This window comes from Chamaea fasciata, unplaced genomic scaffold, assembly GCF_029207755.1.
Source record: "Chamaea fasciata isolate MVZ Bird 193981 ecotype frontalis unplaced genomic scaffold, bChaFas1.0.hap1 SCAF_9, whole genome shotgun sequence".
NCBI classification, from domain to species: domain Eukaryota; kingdom Metazoa; phylum Chordata; class Aves; order Passeriformes; family Sylviidae; genus Chamaea; species Chamaea fasciata.
In genome coordinates, this window is record NW_027094094.1 from 9,715,516 (window position 1) to 9,739,133 (window position 23,618).

General features: G+C 44.0%; 1 protein-coding gene across 3 annotated transcripts in view; it reads right to left on the reverse strand.

Moving 5' to 3' along the window:
* Positions 1-10,670: 10,670 nt before the first annotated feature.
* Positions 10,671-23,618, reverse strand: part of RBM20 (RNA binding motif protein 20) — a 98,910-nt gene continuing 85,962 nt past the window's right edge. For 2 of the 3 annotated variants that reach the window (XM_066190944.1, XM_066190943.1), the window contains exons 9-14: positions 22,204-22,885; positions 20,253-20,351; positions 18,164-18,833; positions 15,695-15,808; positions 14,874-14,995; positions 10,671-10,913 (exon numbers count right to left, since the gene is read on the reverse strand). In XM_066190944.1, coding sequence (XP_066047041.1) covers positions 10,803-10,913; positions 14,874-14,995; positions 15,695-15,808; positions 18,164-18,833; positions 20,253-20,351; positions 22,204-22,885 — 1,798 coding nt within the window. In that variant the 3' untranslated portion in view covers positions 10,671-10,802. The remainder of the gene's footprint in view (positions 10,914-14,873; positions 14,996-15,694; positions 15,809-18,163; positions 18,834-20,252; positions 20,352-22,203; positions 22,886-23,618) is intronic. The other variant, XM_066190942.1, reaches the window with a different exon arrangement.

Sequence of the window (23,618 nt, forward strand, 5' to 3'; positions counted from 1 at the left end):
AGTCCTACCACCGGACTGAAGCCAAAGAAGTGTCAGTGTACAAGGACCTGACATTTTCAGCTCTGTTGCTGCAAGGCACAAAGGTTTGGCACCCAGTGTCTCCCACAGCCCAGCCCGCTGAGCTGGCAAGAGTGTAACATCTCCTGATCTCCTGGCAAGTGTCTGAAGGTATATCCAGGCTCCTTAGTAAGCTGGACCACCTGCTCTGGAGAGAGCCAGTGCTGCTGCACCTTCCCTGTAGCCAGAGCTAATGGGAGAACAGCAGTGTGGCTGCAGTGCTGTTACAGGGAAAACCAGCTCTGGTCCTCAGCAGTGTCCCCCAGGGTGTTGAATTGTCCCTTGTTGAGGAAAGTCCTTGTGGTCTTCCCATGTGCGTATGGCCAGCGGGCTGGAGGGGTTGTGCTGGAGATGGGGCTGCAGTGGCCGTGCTCAGCCCAGGGGCATCACACTTTGCCCTCCAGGCCCCGCAGGTCACCCCAGCCCACACCATGCCAAGGCAAGCTGGACTGCAGCCTCAGGCACAAGAGATCCCCACAACAGCCCCCCAGCCGTGTGCACAGGGCTCCTGGGGAATGGAGCAGAGCTTGGGAACGGTGGGTGCTGCTCCCAGCCAGGGGTCTCCAGGGCACTGCCCAGCCTGTGCTGATGCTCCAGGTGGGCTGAGTGCCTCCCCCATCTCTGCCCACCCCAAGGAGCTGGCCTGGCACTCTCTCTGCAGGAGAAGGTGGGGTGTGTCTTCTCGGTGGGGCATGAGCCACAGAGTCAGCACTTCGGGGCTGGGTTCCCACCTCTGACGCCGACTCACTGCATGACCTAAGGCAAGTCACTTAGCTGCTTTCCTTCGTTTCCTGACTCTGCTAAACGCCAGGGATAATAAGTAACTTTGTGTGAGTGCTACGAAGCTTTGAAATCTTTAGATGAAAAGGTGCTGCATAATTGCAAAGTATTTTTAATAATGCTAATCATTCGCTTCGTTCTGCATTGCCGGTCTCAGGCTGCAGCAGCCTCCAGCAGGCAGCCAGGGAGCATCAGGCTTTGCTCAAGTGCAGCGTTTTCCTGAGTTCGTTTCCTTTTTTATCTCATGCTGGTCCAAACAGGAATCTGAGCTCAGCCCAGGACCTGAGAGAAAGCTGCAGACTCAGAACAGCGCCTGGGCCTTGGAGGCAGGAGCTTTCTGGAAAGCAGGGGCATTTGGGGGAAGGAATTTAAACAGCTGTGTTGACAACACAGACAATAGGGATCTGATTCAGGCTGAGGGGGGCTACGTGAAAGGCGGCACGACGCTGAAATTAAAGCAACAGTCAAGAGCAATGAGAGGGAAGAAAGGATTACTTGGGTTGAAATGCTCCTGGTTTGGAAGCAGCCACTGCCACGTGTCCCAGGAGATGCCCAGCTGGCACCAGCCTCCTCTGCATCCCAGAGAGCCTTTATCCTTTTAAATGCACTCTGCCAGGGATGCAGAGGCTTCTGGGGCAGAGTGCTTGAGTGTGAACATTAATCCAGAGGATTACAAAGGCAGCGCTTTTGTGAAGCACTGCAGATAGAAAAAAGATGAGGTTATCTTCTTTAGTTAGGCCTGCAGAACTCATGTTTTACTGCAATATTATATTTATTTGACTCACTAAAATGACAGTAGCTAGTGATGCCTGCGGCTCACGGCAGTCTAATACCTCCTTTTCCAAACAGAGGAGACTGCTGGAAAGTCCTGTGATTTTATCACAATTTATATGCTTTGGGGATTGTATCCTAAAATCCCAGCTCCTTGAAACAAGGGAATTTTACCCTTCATTTATAAGCAAAATATGGCCCTAGCCCTCAAGGTTTTGTGGATGAAAGATTTGAAACCATGAAACTAGTGCAACCTAAAAGACAAAAAAAACCTGGGAGATGAATTAAGAGATCCTAAAGTTTGTGGGCTAATAAAAAAAAAAAAAAGTTAAGAAAAGAAATAGTCAGCAAACAACTTTGTCTTGGGAAACGGGGGCAGGGCTTGGGCTGACTCCTGGCTTTTTGGGACTTGGAGTTGCCAATATGCCTTTGAACTTTGCAGCCATTCATAAATCCTTACATAACAACAGCAGCCACAATGCACTGGAGCTCTAGAAATGCTGACATGAGAAAAGTGGTGGGAAAAGATTATTTTAGCAATGTATGACAACTCACCTTGAAGCATTACCTGAAGCCTCAACAACCCATATCCCTTTGGAAAAGGAGCCTCTTTCTGCTCTGGGAACTCATTTTGCACTGTAGTAAACCTTTTGTAGGTAAAGAAGAACTCAAAGGCTCCACAAGATCACAGAAGGGCATTGAAAGAGGTTGAATACATGACTCAGTCCCTTCCATTTCAGGAAAGTAATTCTTCTTTGTTTCAGTGGGTGGTCTTTGCTGAAAGCCTCCAGGACCAAATATGAGCAAATGTGAGCTTCAAAACCCTCATAAGCATCACTCTGCTTTATCCTGTCTGCATCTTCAGGCTCCTTCACACAATCACAAGCAATTAAGACACCACAGTGGCTCTAGTTCGGGTACCAGCTGACCCACCCCAACTCACTGCTCACACCTCTCTGCTCCTGCTGAGCCAAAATCCACTCTCTTAGACCACTTGCATGGTGCTTTCAGAAAATAGAATTTACTTCCCACTTTGCCGGGCTGACAAGAAGTGATTAATGAAAATGAGCTCATGCCATTTCTCACTATGGTGTGAACATGCCCCAAATGCAGAGAGATGGAGCAGCTCCTGGAAGGAACATACCCAAACAATATTTCTTACGGTTTTCTTCCATTTTTTTTTTCTCCTTTCACCAGGCTGACAGAGCCCAGTGCTTCCTCACACTGCTCACATCTGCTGCTATTTTAAACAGGTATTTAACTTACCTTAGTACTCAAGCAGTTTTCAATTCAACCAGACTCTCACTGCTGGTTTTAAGATCAGACCCCACAGAAGGGGTTTGGGACGAGATGTGCTGATGGCTGAACTACAGCAGCAGCTTGTGAATCAGCACCTGTCTCTGCAGGAAGACAAAAGCAGAGGAGCATGTAGTCACAGCCAGTGAACGTGCAGTCACAGGGACATCAGCCTGCTGATACCTTGGAAGATTAATGTCTAGCATATCCATCCTGCCTGCCTGAATTAATCTTTCCCAGTTGGAGTCAGGCACTGGAATAGCTCAGCTGGAGCAGTGCTGATCCCCCCTAGCATCAGGACAGACCTGGACTGCTCTTGCTGTTGATCTCAGTGTTCTTTCTTCTCACTCTGTTATTGAGCACACCTGTTTAAGATCTTCCTTCTTTCCAGAGACCCTGCAGACAGTGGCTAGGGCTCTATGGGGAACACTGACACCAGTCCCGCTGAATGTCTTGGTGCAGCCATGTCTTGGCAAGCTTGTCACCTACAGATAGTGTTGTGGGAGGTGACAGGGTAGTTATGTAGGTTAGAAACTCAACTTGGGCACACCAAAACAACTTTTCTTGTGCTTGTAATGGTGAAGCACGTCCCATTGCCAGCTGCTCAGTGCTAAAGTCCATGCAAGGCAGCACAAGCCTTGTTCATGCACACACACGCGCACCCACCCTCCAACGTGCCCACACCTTGGGAGCCAGAACCTCTACAATGCACTAATAGTACTGCTGTGAAACGGGTTTTTACATCTGTCAGCAGTGACACAAACAGGCAAAATTTTCCTGGTTCTCCACCACAGGTGTGCAAAACACAGTGTGGCTACACCCCATGAGCTCAATGTGAAAATGTGCTGCCAAGAACACCTTGCTATCTACCAATGATAAACCAGCTGCAATGCAAAAGCAGCCCAGCCAGAGAAGAAACCCACAAATAAAACAGGCTTCCTGTGTTCTCTAAAGACACCAAGGCAGTGTTTAAGGAAGGTGGAACTAATATGTGCGTCCTCAAACAAGGCTCAGGAACAAGGGGAGGACAGGTTTTAAACAAGAGCCTTTGTTTCTAAGGCACAGGGAAGAAATTGGGCTGAGAAAGTTGCCTCCTGACCCAGGGCTGTGCTGCTGATACTTACTGTGTTACCTTGAGGAGTAGTGTCCAAGACTCTGCCTGGCAATTATTTAAACATTTAAAAGGCTGAATTCAGCATGCCCTATGCAGCTTTCTAGTTCACAAAAAGCTTTTGGACGTGCCCACTCATTTAGATGATCCAGTTAATTAAAAATTGATGCATGCTCCTGTTTCAGTTTAAGGGAAGCTAGTTCAGGTAGCTGAGTGCTGCTCCTGACAGACAGCCCTTTAACCAGAACAGGCCTGATGTGAACTGAGAGAGCTGCTGGCTTGGGGTATCTGATTAGAAATCTCGCCCTGCAGAAGGCTGATGCAATGATATGCAGATCAGCCCTTAGAAAACCATCTTCACAGTGTGGAAGATGGATCCTGCTGGCCCCACTGCTTCCCTGCCTGCTCCCACACCCCCGTGGCACCAACCCGGGCCCTACTGACCCTCACAAGGGGGCAGGTAGGAAGGAATAAATGGAAACTATCTCTGCTTCTTTCACTTCTGCATCTGGGGAGTGAGGTTCCCATGGTGCCGTGAGTATATCAGGTTAGTACAAGACTGTTCCATAAAGATAGGGGCCAGATTGTCAGTGCTGTAATGCACCATAACTCTGCTGAAGGCCAGGAAAGGGGAGGTGGGGCATGGCAGGAGAGCTGGGAAGCTGACCACCAGGTCAGTAAGACCAGCTCAGGCCCTGCAATGACAATCACAGAATCACAAAGCATTCTGAGTTGGAAGGGATCCACAAGGATCATCAAGTCCAACTCCTGGGTGATCCCAAGATTCACACCATGTGCTTTTTGTCTAAATGCTTCTTGAACTCTCTCAGGCTTGGTGCTCTGACCAATTCCCTGGGGACCCTGTTTCAGAGCCCAAACACCCTCTGGATGAAGAACCTTTTCCTAATATCCAACCTAAACTTCCCGTGACACAACTTCAGGCCATTGAACGCTGATCTTTGTGGGTATTTCTTTTGTGTTTCACTGCTGCATTACCCAGTTCCACTAAGATGTCTTAGGGAGAATCCCTGTCTCTTGTCAAGTCCCTCTCTTGTCCCCAACCAGGGGAACTTTCCCACCACAGACACATCCCACATGCTCCCATGGCCTCGTGTTGCAGCATTGCATCAGCAAGCGAAGCACATGAGGAGAGCTTGACCTATTGGCACAGATCTGTGGACACTGGTGGAGTCGGATGTAGGAAAGTAAGCCAAGGCAAACCTGTTCTCTGGGGCTGCCCTCGCTGCCACCTGCACAAACACAGCGGAGTCCCAGGGCACTGAAAGAGCAGGAGGGAGGAGGCTGCTCCACACAGTGCCTGTCAGCCCAGCTGATGTGCCAGTGCAGTGTGCCCCAGCCAAGCCACATCAGCCTGGCCCAAAGCAAGGAGCACCATCCCCAGCTCCCTGCATGTCCCTGTCCTCCCTCCTGCTCAGCTTCCCACAGAGGACTCCTGCTTTGGACAGCCTTGACCTGCTCTGCAGGGCAGGCTGGACAGCCCTGCTCTATTACAGCCTCACTGTCCTAGTGAGGTCACTCTCAGCCTTGTGTCAAAAGTCCAAGCTGATGGTTTGTTCACCTGTGATGTTTTCCAGACCCGAGTTCCCTTTTCTACCAAGAATATTAAATGTGACAAAACCTGGACTTGAAACATTGTGTTTGAACGCCACAGTTTGGATTTGTTTTTTGTTTTGTTTGTTACGGATATATGATTTAATTTGCCTGATTTCTAAAGCGAGAGATTCACAGCTCCAATGAGATGGTATCACATGAACAAAGGTTTCAAAACATCCAGGACAGAAGAACTGAAACCATTTGTGTTTAAAATATACGACACGTGTGTCTCACCTGCAAAACAGTTACTTAAAAGACACGGATTTTACGAGCTGCAGAGTCAGAAAACTGACTGCCAGCATTTCTGCCCATTTTCCCAGCCATTCAGTGGGGCAGACAGGACCCATTTCCCTCCCAGAGAGGGAGGTGGGAGATATAGCTCATGCTTTGGTAGTGCCCCATGCCCTGCCTTGCACATGAACCAGACGTTGCCTTGTCTCAGTTTTCCTCCCCGTGTTTTCCACTGAATGAACTCAGCAAATCTGGTGGTAAAGCCTCCCCTCAGCATTTGTCCTCATTGCATCAAGAATGTCTTTCCATCACCCTGGCGGAGGCTGAGTATTTCCTCCCAGGAGCTCCAGCTGGTGGCAGTGGTGGTGAGCCAGGGAGAAGGCCAGACTGGGAAAGGTCCTTGGGTGGCTGGGGTGGCACTGGGGAGGACACTGCTGAAAAGAAGAAAAATCAGGAAAGGCAGAGGGAGAGCACAAAGGAAACAGAGTAACTGGGCAAACTTAAGGGACTTAGGTTGAGATGACATGGAGAAAGTTCCTGACTGGGAAAGATTTTATGTGATGCTTTCAGAACGCTGAGAGGACAACCTGGATGGAGACAGCAAAAAGCCAGTGGGAACGGACAGGTTGCCCAGTTCATTTGGAAATAAAGAGAAAAAGGGAAGTAAGGACATACCTAGAGGGACAGGAGTGGGTAATAACAATTAATAATAATTACAGAGTGAACTGCTGAGATGTGCTCACTTCAACTTCAGCACCAGCTGCTGGTAATCACTCACGCTCTGTACAGCAGGAGTTCCCTGGCAAGAACCACGAACCACAACTTGTAAAAATTATATTTAAAAGCAAACCCTTTGTGCCCCTGCTTCATTCTTTACTTCTTAAACTATCTATTATTCATTTTGATTTTTAATAGATCCCCTGGGAAGCTAGGAGCATGTTGTTTCTGGGACAATTGCCCACCAGTATATATGCTTTACAATTCTCTTTATTAAAATCTTTCTTCTTAAGAAACACAAATTGAAACACTTTGCAATCAGTTACACAGATCAGTTAATATTGGTGACAGTTCCTACATAATTAAACAAGTACTAACAAATTTCAACTGTTTACAAACCAAAACTTAAATTAACAAGATTATGTAAGCTCAATAAATAATACATCTGGTCCAGTTCAAGTACAATTCAACAAATCACAGCCTTAATCCTTAGATAATAGAAAAAAAACCCCCTGAATATAACCAGCCTAACACTAATTTAGTGTTAAAGCCAATGTGAAAATTTGTCTGATCTAATGGGGCAAATGTTTAATTCTTTCATTTTTTTCTTCAAAGAAAGTAGGTTGCAGATCGACATTAAAGACTATTTGAGATCAATACAGATTTCACAGAGATGAAAAACATAGTCCCTCTTATAAAAGTGCATTCTTTGGTTGAGATGTATTGAAATGGTTTTGATATATTAAGGAAGCTCCTTTTTAAATATCAATATGTGTTTGGCTAGACCTGAGCCTGCTTTGTGCTATATATATATACACAAATAAACAGCGTGGATTATAGTGATGATGAATTATGCCAACTAAAAAAATTCAAGATTTTAAATATAATAAACCAAAAGAAACAACACATTTTTACACAAGCTGAGGAAGGTAAGGGGCTGCCTACAGCAGAATTCTTCCTCAGCAGAATAGGTAGTAGAGAGAAGTTGAGGAGTGCCTGTCAGCCTTGCATGATGGCCTGTTGGAGAGGGAAGGAGATTATCTCTGAGTTCTCAAAGTGCATCGGGCTGAAAACTGATCATGGGCATCATTAAGAGCTAATTGAGACTTGGCATTGCTTTCAGCTGTTGGGGTTTAGGGGAGAAAGGACCCCCTCAGAAGGGGAAGTGCCCATTTGGCTGTTCCCAGGGTTTTGAGGATTGCTGTTTTGCCAGGACAGAGCCCAAAGGGATGGGATGTCCAAACCACCTCTACAAATGTCTGGCTCTGATCACGTCTGCAGGGCTGGTTCTGCACCTGCACTGCTCACCTGAGTCATCTCCCTCCAGAAGAGGAAACTGCACAGGGCAGAGATGCCATCTAGAGCTGCCTCCTTCCTTGGTGGCAAGCAAGGGCCTGTAGCTGTGACCCAAACAAGGTATCTGGAGCCAGGGCATTTCCTGCTGAGCCTCGGCCACGACTCCACCTCTGGAGACTGAAACTTAAGTGGCTGGGGACCGAAGGACACCAAGACCCACTGCATCCAGAAGGGATTTTTGCATTCTTAATGCAACTGTCCAGGAAAAAGGAGTTAAATGCAAGCTGTGAATAAAGGGAGTGAACCTGGTTCAGAACCAGAGGAGGGGGAAAAGTAGTTTGAATCATCTCCCATAAATCCAAAAATAAGCCCCTGGGTAAACACTTATTTTAATTATTCTTCTGCTGCCAGTCAAAATCTCATGGTTACCTGCTGCTTTCCCTGCCTGCCTGTATCCACCTGTTGTCTGTTTTCAGAAAGTGTGATTTAAAGCTCTTTGGCCTGGGAAAGTCTTTGTTGTGGATTTGTGCCTTGCCTATAATAAAGGCAGTGGACCTGTAGCTTCTGCTGCACTACAAATAAAGAATAATAACAGTGATACTTTTCTCATTTGAGGTTACCTGGGGATAAAGTTGCTGGAGGCATATGACTTTGATATTCAGTCAGCTATGTCTCACATCCAATTAAGCTTAACCACACGGTCTAACAAGCTCCCATTTAGGCCGGTGAGAGCCCTAGTTTGATAGCAGGGTTAGCTTCAAAGATTTGATGCTTGCATTTGTAGTGATTTCCTTCCCTTGTGTTCAGTTTGTGCTGAAGGGCATGAAGGGAACTTCATATTCAGATGATACATGACCAGCTAGAGAGCTGCACTTTAGAAGACAATTGCACAATCTTTACTGCCATTTTCATCATCTTACAGCCTGCAACACAAGCTCTTGTCCTAATAGCCCTGTGCTCAAGTTTCTCTGCAATGTGAAAAACAAACAGTCAAAGGAAAACCCAACCCTTGAAGGAGAAATGCCTGGTTTGCAATATTGGCAGGTTTTTTTCTTCTCCATAGGGGAACCCCCCCCCCCCAAAACAAAAATAAACAAAAAACAACCACCAAAAAAACCCACCCAAAACTAGCTGTTTTAAATGACAGATGGACACAAGTCTTAACATACTTCAAGCCTGGACAAAGGAGGATTTAGGCTGTAATGTTTTTCATTTCCCCTTGTCATTTGGTAGGCTCTGTCTGAATCTGGGATGCAAAGAATCCCTCAACTTGCAAGAAGCAGGAATTCCAACAATGAAATCTAAACCTACCTCTGGTAAAAAATGAGTTGTAAGCACAGGCCATGGAATGGAATAGGGCTTCAGGCCTCATCTCTGAGAGACACTGCCTGGCTACAGGGTACTTCAGAGAACAAGCACAGCTGCTGGCATAAGACATAATGGAACAAATACTTTGGTGGAAGCAGTTTTGGCAATTTAGCCACTTTGCAATATTGTGCAACATCCCTGTCATTCTTAGGGATAGCTAGAACCTTCTGGGAAACTGTTTCCTCTGCACAACATCTAAACAGGACATCCAGTACCAGCAATTTTTACAGAACATACTGTGATGGATATTAGAGTTAGGCAAAGAATGGAAATGCCTGCAAATCCCCATCTGCCCAGATTGCACAGGGCATTTATAGACTCTGGGATCAATCCTGGCAATGGTTTGCATGCGTATTCACTTTAGTACACAAAGCCCTATTGAAATGAACCAGAAACTTGTACAGTGCATTTCAAAGGGACTTTGCAAAATACTAAGCAACAACTGTGCAGAAACAATAGGTCATAATAATGCCAGAGCTGCTGGTGCATCCTGTGTTCTCAGTGCAGCACTCTGAGCCATCAGCTGTTGTATTCACCTTAAGAAATTCAGGGAAATAAAATACAAAAACAATATTAGAAATCTGGCGTCCTTCCATAAAAACCAGGAAAATTCAACGTTGCCAAGCCGAGGAAAAGCAAGCTTTAAAGAAAACAAAAAGACCCCAAAAGCAAGGATCTTGAATAAAATGTCTAAAAGAGACATGGTCCAAACATGTGGCACTTTAAAAAGCCTCTCATGAGAGTTTCAAGTCTGTAAGACTCAAAGTTGGCACCCTTTAGAATTATCACAAAGAAGAGTTTCAAACACAACGGTCCCTGGAGAACACCCTGACCACACCATGGAAAATGCTGAAACCAGAGCAGGCTGGCTGTCAGCACGTGCATTTGAACTGCTCTTGCTGTGCTGGGTTCAGGCTGTGAGGTCCCTGGGACGGACTGTGGCTCCCCCGGAATTCGCACAACACCGGCAGTGACAGTCACTGCTTGACAACACAAACATTTTGTCATTTCACCAAGCTCTAAGACATGGAGGTGGGTGCTGATGGGGTTTACTTTATGCCATCTACTCACTAGTTTTAGCAAAATGGCTTTAGATATCCTATGCAAATCCTACTTCTCACTGGGGCAAAAAGTGAAATGGCTGAAGATATTTTAAGCAACATTAAAGCCTATAAATAGTCACATCTCCTTTCCTTCCAGCGTCCACTGGAGGATGCTGAGTGCTTCTAAGTACTCCACCTGACCTGATGTGTTACATCAGAACAAAAACTTTAAGAATCCCTGAGAATTCTGATTTAATCTAGGAAACCACTCCCAGCACACAGAGTGTGAGAAAGAATTGCTCCACTTCTAACAGATATGCCAGCATTGCTTCACCGTGGGAAACAGTTTCAGGCATTTTGGTTTTTAATGGCACTCTGGGCATAGATGCATGGAACGTGCTCTTTATTTCCCCTCCTCTGTACAGTGCAAATTGACAGTTATATCATAGAAATAAAATTAAAAAAAAAAAAAAAAAGTATCAGCATTCACTCATTACAGCTCTTCCAGTTCATCTGCATCATAGTTTTTTCTTTGCAAAGTGAGGAACGATGCCAGTGTCATCCTGAGGCAGAGAGCTGCCTTCTTCCTTCATTTTCAGGCTTTCTTCTGCAAGCTGGGATAGATACTTCTGCAATCACATACAGAAACCAAAGCATTGTTACCAAAACTGAAAATATTCAACACAGGTTTTTTATGCCTCTTCAGAGCTCTAGCTCTTCCAGCATCTCAAAAGGAATGAAAGCACATAGAAGCTCCATTTTGGTGAAAACTCAAGCCAGAAAATATGGCTGTGTCAGGCAAACTATCTGAATACATGCAGAGCCTCAGAAGTTCAGAGGTTTACTGTGTGCCACAGGGGGAACTGGTGACAGAACCAGGAGGACTCTACTCCCCATCAGTCTGTGTAACCAGACCTCACCTTTTCTCTACTCCCCTGTGCTAAAGGGCAGGAACTAATTCCACTAGTCAACTGAATTCTGCTAGGAAAGTACTCATGTGTCAGAACATAAATGTGATTTCAAAGTCTCAATTTAAAGTTTATATATTATATTTTCAGCATGTCCAGTTCAGAGATACACCTTTTGTACGAGAACATTTTGTTTTAAGGAAATAATCACACTCAGTAATAATTAACACAATTTAGCAGTCTGGCTAGAGTATTTACATTTATTGTGTTTCTCTAAGATAAAGCCTTTCACTGCTTTGGATATTCAGTGAGATTTAAAAGAACAGACATGGCCAGTGAGGCTTTCAGCCTTTTGGCAGTGCTCTTAGTTGGCAGAGCTGCACACAAAATGGATGATGAATGGGTATGGGTCTCAAAATGGTGCTCAAGCTATTTATTCAAGGTCAGCAAACATAGAAATGGATGGAAAGAAGCTTCTTCAGCAGCAGCTAGTGCAGAGACACCAGGGAAATTCCAACGTTATAATGTAGATGTATTCTTATTAATGACTTACATTAATACATACATCACACGCAAGAATAACTGACCTACACGTTATTAAGATCATAAAACTCATTTTCTAGCCATTACTCATTCTGATTTATTTTGAACAGATCCTTTCACATCACTGCAAAATTTTCTCTACTTGCACAATTTCCTCAGAGTACAGTTTACTCTTTGGCATCCATGGGGAAGAGATTAAATGAGAAATGGATGTAAAAATACTAAGGGCAGTTAGAATTGCCACACTCTCTCAGGTAAATACAAGTTTTGAATATAAGAGATTCATCTGAAAGGGACTCAGCAAGGGTAATGAATGGACAGACCCGTGACAAAGTGACGACTGCACCCTTGTTACCCTGAGTAGAGAGACTGGGCTGTGAAAATTACACAACTCTCAGTCTCGATCTCTGGGTGCAAAATTCCACGTGGCAAAAAGCCAGAGTAAATGTTACAGTAACATACAGAGATATAAGGACCATAAAGTCTGGGAGACGTGTTCTGTACACCGTGAACCATAATAAATCACTAACACTTAACCCTGGATCAGATAACCCAAGCTTTTGGGGCTTTTAATGAGCACCGACCAAAATAAGACTGAGTTTTATCCACTACCTTTAGCTGATGTTGCCAGTTATCCTGAGTACCACAAACATCAGATCTGAAGTTTGCAGATTCAGATTAATATATAGCAAAATGGCAGTCAAGCAAAAAATGTGTGATTTTTTTTCACTTAAATACAAGTTTTGACAAATACTGCATAAAGCTAGTGGAAAACAGGATGAAATGCTGCACTGAGTTGCTAAGGTAGCTTCCATCAGATAAATGGTGACAGCTTTCTGTAGCTGGAGAAATGGAGGAAGGGATGGCAAAAATATGGATTTTTTGGACATGGGAATTGCAGTGTATCTGCAAATACAAGTATCACCAGGGAAAATAATTTTATTATGATGAGGAGAATTAAAAATTACAGAAAGTCTGTGATACTGACAAAGAAACAGCTGATTTTTTTAATAGTGATTGATGTTATTCGAAGGGCATCATAGATGAAGCTGACTATTTTACTTCAAGACAAAACTGTCATGATATAAACAAGGCTTTTGGAAGAAAATTGGGCAAAAAAGCCGTTCAGTTTCGCATTCAAATCCAAACACTGAACATACATTTCGGATGTGGCCCAAGGAGATCACAAGAGACAAGAAGTAGCAAGTCAGCTATAAAAGAGTCAAAGCCGTGACACAATTTGGGACACTGTTGTTGTCACTGGATGATGGCATTTGGCATTCAGGAAGGAGAACAGGAACACTGCAGCAGCACGCCCAGAGCTCCATTACAGTCAGGGTCCCTAGTTCCTGTATTGGTGGATATGCTCGTTAACTTGCATCATCACAGGAGAAGACTCATGCCTTGCAGAATGCATAAATGAGCATTATGGCAACTAAAAGGGTTTTAGCAACACAGAACAGTGATTTGAAAATTGCTAAGTTTCCACTTGGGCAGGCAAAAGTTGGACGAGACATTTACTTCCTGTATTTAGTAAGATAAGAGGTATGGCTCGACAGAACAGCCTGTTTTTATTACTGCAGTTGGCAGATTTAATTTTAACAGCTTTTATAGTCTTTGTTCTTTTATCTCAAGTCAGTGATAGATATCTGCCAGAGCACTCATGGGAAATGTCTTAATAGGAGAAAAAGAGGCTATTTTCACACTAAGTCAGTTTTAGTTGGGCCTGTTTCTTATGACTTTAACAAAATAAGTTAGAAAATTAAAAAAAAAAAAATCCTTCCTCTTCCCATGGAACCAGTTTCCAGGGTCAGGGGCAGGAGTTACAATCTGTCTTTAGTATGAGTTTCTTAGGGACAGACTTCCATGGGATACACAGCCTGCACTGAGTGGTGTCACCTCTGGTGAATCCCTCTGGGTTTTTTTGTATGAAGCAAAAAAGGAATGCAAACTGAGCACCTGTTTTTCATGCTTGCACTTGGAGGGTCCATTACGAGCAATCATCGGAACTCTGTATGAAGCCTTTGGAAGCCAGAGGTCTTTGTAGGATTACAGCTATGGAACTTCAGGAAAACCAAGAAGAAAACTCTCCAAGAGAAATTACTTGACCGTGAGTGTCACTAGAAAAGTCAATGCCCACTAGCCAGCTAAAGAAAGAGAGCTATTACTGAACAGAAGCAGAGTTACCACATTTGCTGTGGGCAGAGGGAAGGAACAGAGAAAGGAGGAGCAGCTCTGCTTTGCTCTGCCATGACTTCTGCTAGGAGTATGAGAATGCAAGTATGTGTGTGTGTGTGTGTGTGTGTGTGTGTGTGTGTGTGTGTGTGTGTGTGTGTAGCGTACACACCCTGCTCAGGGGCAGGGACTGGGGCTGGGAGCCAAGGCCATCTCCTGTGAGGAGCCCGGAGCACAGGGCAGGTAATGCTCAGGCTGTTGTGACTGAGTCTATCGATGGTGCATCTCAAACGCGACCAAAGGCGGGGCTTTGATTGAACTCCAGGAACACGTGGTCTCCCTGTGCTCTTATCAACTGCTGACATGTTTTTGTTACATTCTTACGGAGCAACAAGCACTGACATGCTCCGGCATATCCTGATGGAAATTACTCAGCATTGTGATGCTCAGCACACAGGGAGGGGATTTCAGCGGGTCACAGGAAATGCCTCGCAGAGCCTGCGTGTCACAGAGAGCTGCGAGCTGAAACACGCCGAGAAACCCACACAAACACAGAAATGGCTCTGGCTACATTATCAGACAAATGCCATGTTTAAGGCTCCTGACATTAAGATATACTAAAGCTGGAGTCATTCCCAGTGACAGAAACACCTGGGACCCTCTGAAACAGGGAATTAAAGATCTAAGTTGCATTCTGTGCTAGTGACAAGGACCAAACCTAGATGAGAAAATCAAATTATCACCTGACCTCATTTTACCTACAATCCAGAAGCTGATTTCAAGGATCTGAGAGCAAGAAAACAGCATGCTAATGACTGGAACTACTGAAAAGTTAGTTTACCCGAATTTCATTTCATCTGAATTCTGTCCGCACAATAAAAACTAATTTTTTATTGCATCATCTGCTTTACACACAAACCACCCTGTGAGCTTGTTGTTAGGTAGCTTCGGGTGTGTTTTTACCTGGAGATTTTTGTAGTGAACAGTACTCCTGCAGTGACTTGTCTTTGCTGTCTCTTCATTTGTATAGAAGAGTCCACAGAGCTTGCAGTAAAACCCAGTTCTGGGCACTACAAATTCCACACCTGTTGAAAAATTCTGAATTATATTAAAATGTCAGTTGAAATCCTACCCCTCCAATAATAAACTTGTTTTCAAATAAAAAAAAAAATGGGCTATTTAGTTAAATATTAGGAATAGGAAAAGTGAATCCTGGATTCACTTTTCTGATTTCCCTAGTTTTGCAATATTGAGCTGCACTTTAAAATCCTGTGCATTGAAAACACACCTTTTCTCTTCTCTCTTAGATATACATGCTTTAAAATCTACCTTCTCATAATACTGACTGGAAACTTCACCCTGTAACCTCAAGGGCTAGAAAAGCAGTAATACTTTTTAGCAGTAAATTCATGTTAAAGCTACACAGATTGCTTTTGAGGATGTACTTCTTCCAGGTGTTTTGCTCATAATCAGCATTTACACAGTACAGCCAATACTTTTGCTTATACTTTTAAGTCAAAGGCTTTTAAATTGCTAAGTATTTTTAATATGTGTTTCATTTATAGTCCAAGAGAACTTATTTCATCTCATCCGCTGCCTTTTGCCGTTCATTCCGAATGAATTAACAACGATCTAGAATCAAAAGCCCGTTTCTTTCAGCAGCTCCCTGTCTGTCATACACCCTGTTCCTCCTCACATCTGTTCTGAAAAATAAATATAGCAAGTAGCCTTAAAGTGACATCTTGTTGTAAGCCCGCGGTATTGCAGTGGGCGGCCGCACGTACCCAGGGGAATGCTGAGCTCGGTGAAGACGTCCTCTTGTTCCCAGCCCGGTGCAGAGGGCCTTTGTTTAGACTCCGGGTATTCCAGAGATCTCATTTCCAAGTACCTAGAATTTGCTTAACAAATGAATAAATGTATTGAATGAAAACAGTTTATTAAAGAGACGTTTGTACACTTCTTGCGAACACTTTCTGGGTGGATCTATAAATGAAGTAAAATCAGGAAAAAATGCTTTTCCATTCAAATCAGAGGCCTGTTTAGTGCAACTCCAACAGCTACACTGTGGTGTGCAGTCACTCCAATTTCTCTCAGCAGACCATTTTTCTATTTCTAATTTAATGTTATGTTTGGGGGGATTTTTGTATTTAAATCTCTAAATAGAGCTATAACATTACACACCTCTGGCAGAAGCACAGCCTGACTGCAGCTTTGTAACCATATGTATTACTGCATGACCAGTGGTGCAGCTGGGCTGACACAGGGGCTGCTGAGATGGTGGGGGCAGCAGGACCTGATGAATACAATTCCCCTGACCTGCCTTTTGTAGGATCCCTGCAGCATCATTGGCATCTTCTCCCTGGAGCCACTCTTCTCCCATCCTCACCTCTCCAAGGGATAGTTCCTGCTTTATGACTCCCAGCCACTAAAAGATTTTGGTTTCTGAATAGTAGGGATGGGATGGTTGGTCCCTGCTGGCTGACATTAATGGTCACAGCAGCAGATTCAAGATGTAAAAACACTGGATTGATTTGCTGAGGCAGATACAGCCAGTCAAAAGGACAGATGCTCTCCCTTCCCATGATTTCTATCACATGAATTATTTTTATTTAAAAATAGAGAAATTTCCTATCAGAGAGCTACAGAATTACAGATAAACTGGTCTGATTCCTCTTCTTCAGTCCTTACATCAAAGAACTACCTCACTTACCCTGACAACATTTCTATTGCATTGCAAATTTCACCTCAAGAAGGGATATATTTTCTTATAAAACAAACATATTTTGCTCAAGCCAAACCCTTCCTGTCTTTCAAGTCTGTGGTTCAAAGATCTGCAGTTTCTGGCTACGAGAATGAATTTTTCTTCACTTTCAAGTATGTCTGTAGCATTATTTAAAAGAAAATAATATAAAATCCTAACTGGTTGGCTTTCAAATGAACTTTAAACCTACCCCAGGATTCCAATACTGCAGCAGAGAACCTGGAAAACCCCCAGTAAGCTGGCACCCTTTTCTTAAGACACCCAGGGCTTTTGCAGCAACTTAAGTCCCACTTAAGTTGATTTCTGTGCTTCTGAGCCGGCAGCTGCATTTGTAAAGGACCTAGAGCCTTGGACTGCAGATCCCAGACAAGTTCATGTCAGAAACCTGGGAAGCATGAGAGGCCCTGGAGCTTCCAGGCTCCCTGCTGACAAGCTGGAAGCTGAGATGCTGGAAACACTAATAAATATGCTCTTGAGACACCCAACTCTTTCATCAGCTGGCTGCTCAGGAAGCCCAGGAGAGCCAACTTTGCCCTGCCCAGTCCCATGGCAATGTTATCTCCAAATATGCAAAGTGTGGCAAGGCCAATCATGTAAGTATTAAAAACCAATGAGTTTCAAATCTGTCCTGGAGGAAGAAGTTAGCTCAAAATCAGATGTTCACATGAAATGTTTCCAGCATTGCACCCTCAAAAATCTTTCATCAGCTTCTTTTCACAAGCCCTTGTCCATCACATGGGCTCTTGCAGCAATTAAAAAAGCAATTCTGACCAAGATACTCAACGTTGTTTTTCACTTCATCTCACTATGCACAGCCCACTTGCTCAAGTATCATTTGACAAGGAACTGAACTGACTTTCAGACTCTCAAGATCCCTCCTTTCCTGACAGCTAAAATATAAGTAGCTATGATTACGTTTATTGACATTATCTCACAGCACATCCCATCTGTTATATTAAAGGCAGCATGCAGTAGCTAACAGGACATGATAAGGCAAGTCCTGGGAAAAGGCATGTATTTGCATGAACAGGGACTGAGAAGTAACAATCTATGTGTGATAGCCACATTAATAACGCTTCAGTACAGTGTGTAAGAATACCCACCTTGTCCAGGAGCCAGCCAGACATTACCGATACTTTTCTGTTGACCTTCAGAGACTGTCACTCATTTCATTGACAATTCGAAATAAATTTAGCAAGGCACTGAAAGACTTCAGCTAAACTCATGTGAACCTTGACATGACAATTATAGCAGCTTATGCCTTTCAGAAAGCTTGCAAGCTGCTTATCATATTTCCTTTACACTATTCATCTAAGAGGCTCTAATGGTTTAGCTTGGCCAAAGGCACTGGGGTTCTTTTACTAAGCTGCTCCAAGGACAAGCCTTGATACTATTAACATCACTTATTCTCGTTAGCAATAAATTTCAGTCTATCCTCAGAGAAAACATGCAAGGCTCTCTGCAGGCTGAAGGGGAAAAAAGTAGTAGTTACCCTTGGCCTCTGGACACTCTTGGCTTCCGTGTCTTGTTTCTTCACTAGCATTTTTAATGAGTGTTTCCATAACTTCTCTGCTCTCAGCTCCTTGTGATCCCATCTGTTTGTAATCATCTATAAATGTATCAGGGAGCTGCAGAGTCTCTTCTTTCAGTTGAACAGAAGGTATTTGGTGATCTTCTGGATCTAAACGAGTGTCAGAGCTCTTATCAATTTTTCCTTCCTTCTGCTGGCAATCAGACTCCTTAGCAGATTGGTCTTCTTTCAGTTCCTCTGGCTTCTGTTCAGGGTCCAGATTTAGGCTTGATGCTTCAGTTACAGCATCATCATTATCATCATCCTCATCATCTTCCTGACAGCCACTAGAAGCTGCACTGCCCTTTGCTGTTCTGAAGTTTGCTTCTAAAGCTTTATGGGAAAATTTGTCTTCACCCCTGGTTAAGTGGCTGTGATCGTTTTTCAGTTCTAACACTGCTGACATACAGGGACACATTTCTGAAGCAGCTTTATTTTTTTGATCAACTGGGACTATTTCTTCAAGCTCAGTTATATCAGGCTCCATAATTAGATCATCTTCTCCCACTTCATCTACGGTCACTAATTCCTCCATGTTAGCAGGATACCAGGTCTCACCTTCTACTTCACTTCCACTCTCCCAGTCTCGGTCCTGTCACAAAGATGTAAAACATTTGAGAGATTGGTGATTAGAGATCATCACTGTTAAAAAGAGCCTTGAAACCAGGAAGAACCTTGGTATGGCCATGCCTAACTCCTCTTGTGTTTTAGTTTCAAAGACTGTTATGCCTTGGTACTGTGATTTTAAACCTTATGCACAAGGACAAAAAAAATCCCTGTTGAATTATCACATGACCTTCCCTTTGTGAAGATTCTGTAAATGCCTTGGGGATTACAATGGGGACTCTCCAGTCCCATGCTTCTTGCTTTTCCGTAAGCAGAAGAGCAGGGCACAATGTGTTACACTTTGTTACACAGTTGATGCTACTATGGGATCCCCTTCCTCTATCTCCATCTCAGTGAAATAAAAATGTACTGAACCCCATTTGAGCCACTGTGCCTTTCACTTTGCTGGACCAGGTCCTTTAAATTCACGTGGTGACTGAGAAAACATGGCTTCCTTCTGCAGTCATTTCCTTCGACCAGCAAGATCCCTCTGCCAGGGACTGTGCTGGGAGCCACTGGCCTCAACCTTAGGAAAAAGCGGGTTTTACAGTTATACTCCAAGGTACATATTCTGAAATACCTCATACATGCAGTTACAGATTTTCAGGACTCAGGCACTAATCCTGGATTTGAGAAGTCTTAGAATTAAAAGGTATACCTTACTTTTAAGACACACTTGCCTCTTAAATTTCAACTCCCAGACTTCTTGTGCACACATAATCTATTAATAATCTGTATTCTCCTTCTGTTTGGCCATTCCCACACTTCCCCTCCTAGAATCCTAAAACAGCATGAAAACTCTGTGAGCTGGCACTGCTCTTGCCAGGAGATCAGTTTTCTGCAGCAAGAGATATCAATATCTTCCATATCTGACCATCAACCCATGACCCTACAGATATGAAGCTGGAGGAATTCCAGGGACATTGCTCTCCCCAATTGCAATGCAGCAGTAGGGGTGCTATAAAGGCATTATTTAATTAAAACCAGAAACAATCAGGAGACTGCTATCTACAGTTCATAAGGCCAGAGTTCTAAAAAGTATTAATCATACTCCCCTCTTTCCCCACTAACTGACCACATCTCCTATTTTTGGGCACGGTTTGCAAAGTTACCCAGTTCACTTGGGCATACATTCCTTACAGCTGCCACTGCCAAGCACTATGTATGTGAAGCAACGTACACGAGCAAAGAGTAACTAAAAAAAGAGTTCTGGAGACATCAGGAAAAGCTGTCCCTCAAAGCAGAGGTCAAGATAAGGCAAGTTAATTTGGACAGCCTCCTTCTCCAACCCCTTTATATGTTTTTTTTCATGAGGGGTTAATATTTTTGTTTGGGAGAACGTGCTACCAAACCTGAGGGTTCAATCATTTTCTCAAAGAAGCTACACCAACAATGTGTCACCAACCTTCTCTTTCCTCGTGTTTTCCAGAATCTCTCCGGATTCTTTTCCTTGTTTATTATCTGAAGGTGAGCTCTTCACTGGAACTTGCTCCTCTTTTTCAAGCTAAAATAAATACATATACACGTATAGGAACACACAGTGGTGCTCTAGTATGTTTCTATTCTGGGTTTAGAGAAGCAAAGTCACTCACAAGGTCACATTCTTTATTTCTAAAGTTTACGCAAGTCAACTAGGCTGTGGGAAAAGACCCAACAATAAATTCCATTTGCAGAGCTGCACAAATAAGAATTAAGAAAAAGAATTTTAAACTAAATTAGAGGTGTAATTTATATCATAGAATTGGCTGAAAGACAGGTGGGGGAGAATGTCAATTCATTAAAATTTCCAGCCTCCACTCTTCTGTTCTCTACCCACATTTGTTATGTTGGCTCAGATGTGGTAAGGAGAGCAGCAGTGTTAAAACTCTGCAGAAGACCTCGATTGTTTTGTTTATTGACATAGGATCAGTTGAAAATGGAACTGGTTGTACAGTTCATACTTTGGAAGAACAAAACCACAGTGCTATCTGGTATTTAGTAAAAGAGGGATAAAGCAAAAGTGAGTTCAAGTCACATAAAACTATTTCTTCCTTTTAAAATAAATTACTAGCAATAGTCCCCAGAGAGGTATGTCTTTAGCAAAGCCACTGTAAAGTAACTTGGAAAACATACAGAGGAGTGTGATTTAGGATGCTGTCTGACATTTCTCTTGGACATCTCCTCCCAAGGAACCATACATCATAGTAAAATACCAGCCTAAGGAAAAAGATGATAAAAGGTGGTACAAACATGCTTATCTATGGCATGAGGCAGGGCTGCTGCTGCTTACAGACTAGTGAGTAACAAATCTCAGAAATTCCACCAACCTAGCCCCACGTGAGAAGAAGGTCAGCTGGAAACAACCAACAATGGCCCTGGCAGCACAAAGGCACAAGCAAGAGATGGAGCCCTGGTCAGCCAAGCAGTTCTGCAGCCTCCTGTGCCAACAGCCCTGGGGGTGGATGGCAGCAGCTATCCCTGGGGGACTCCAGGGGCAGCAAGGCAGCCACAAGCCAGTAACCAGACCCCCAAGGGGTGGGGATGTGAGTATGGGCTGTACTGAGACTGAGCAAATGAGGCATCTGGATGCATATCCCCTCCTACTTTTTCCCAGTGGAGAATCAAACCCACAAACATTGCCAGTTTACCACTGGAAGTATTTCTCCAGAGATTGCACAATTTTATAGGTGAGCTGATTCAGTGGTTTCTGACATGGAAAGAAATTTCTGCCAGAACATTGAAGGGAGTGGTGTGAATTATCCCTGCCACAGCTGAGGGTACTGACACATGATTACTAGAAACAATTGCTTTGTTGAGTTATCCCGAAAGAAATGTTTCTCATTAAAAGTTCATTCTCCATTTTAATAGTATAGCAACCACTTCCCTGTATAAATACTGTGCATCTCTGCAAAGTATCACTTAATTTCCAGAAAACTCAATCCTCCTCACTGGCAGTGGAAGCAGATGATGGATGCAGAAAGAGCAGCTATGGGGCATTCTGCACAGAGTTAGCAGGAGGACAATTGCCTCTTCACACACAACCTGCATGCAAATAGCAGACTGTCACTTGGTTTTGTTTTAAGTTGTCTGCCCCCTTCCCCACATTTGTTACCCAGAGGTTCTGTGCTAGACACAGAGTGATGATGTCCATATACCCAACACCACAACAATGTAATAGATCTGCATGGTCCGGGCAAAAACATGGACACAATGACCTCCCAAGACGTCTTCTATGATTACATTCCCTGATTTTATCATGGAAAAACATTTCAGATTGCTGGCATCACACCCACAACAAATGCTCTAAGGTAGTTCAGAAAGTATATTACTTCAGCATTTACACTTCTTCTTACATATACTTTTAGATCTCTATTTACCTCGTTCTCAGGTTTGGTTTCCTTCACATCACTGCCTTCAGCAGTAGCATCTTCTTGGTCTTTTTCAGCTTTCTTCACCTTATTCTTATCACTTTGTTTTTGCCTGGAGCCCTCAGATGCTTTGCTGTGCTTCTGTTCAGCTGCCTCCTCCCTGGCAGTGTCCTCGCTGTAAGAATGCCTGCGTTCCCTTAACTTTGCCTCTTCCTTTCTCTTTGATCTCCCGGGTAAATCCTGCAGCTGCCTCTGAAACTTGTCAGATTTTGACTTAGAGGATTTTCGGTAATAGTCATCTTCCCTGTTCTTGTAGCCAGATAAAGCGTGAAGGGACCCAGGGGAACCAGTCCTCAAGTATTTTTCTCGGTGTCCTCTGCCTCCTTCAAGCCGTTCATCCAAATCAAACTTGTCCAGTTGTCGGGAATAATGTTTCCTCTCGTGCACCCACGTGTCAGTCCTGTCCCTCTTCTCATCCCCATTCTCTCGCCATTCTCTGCTATCTCTCTCCTCTTCCCGTCGAGAATAGGGGGACTGATCCCACGCCTCTCTCCCATTTCCCCAGTCGGTCCTGCTGGTCCCCAGGGGGCTGTGTGGTGAACTGCAGGAAGTGAAGCTGGGCGTGTGGGATCGAGGTGACAGTGAGCGGCTTATGGGGCTGCGGGAGCGGGGCCTCTCAGTGCTATACCTGCTGCAGGGGGGAAAAGGCAGCTGTAACTGGCTGACCCACTGTTGTCTACCAATTCTCGTACACTGGAAGCTCATGGGGGCTGCCCTGGGGACTGCGAACCTGAGACCCCAGGCCTTTCACAGACATGCACTGCACAGCTGCAAACAGTGAACAGGAGAAAAGGCAGTGTCATAGCCACAGAGCTTAACTAAATCCCCGCAGAACTGTCAAGAATATATTCATTCATTCTTAAAAGCGTCTCATAGGGGTTTAGCATTAAAAGCTTATACTATGTTAATACCTTTACAATGACCCTAATGTGTGTACCCTTAATACTCACTCAGCTAGGGCATCTCTGACACAAAAGTGACAAAGGCCACCTGTCGCGTGCCCGTGATTCCTCTACAATTTTGCTGAAAGTTCCAGAAGTCAGAGAGATCAGAAATGTACCCAAATACATTTTAATCTGAACTGCCTCCTTCCCACTCAGTCTCAAAGCACCCTCAGCCTTTATGCTTTTCACTCAACAGGGAGGAGAGTGGAACAGCTTCATTTTTGTGCCCTTCACATGCCAGACATATTTTCTGAGACATAATCAGTAGGAAAGAGTTATTTTCATAACATGCACAGTTTCAATCGGATTTTATTACACAGGCCCTGTACCACCTACTGAACTATATAAAAATATATACTATTTTATAAGTGAAATCCAAATTAGGAAAGCCAGTGAAATAACAGGGAAGCACACAGATAA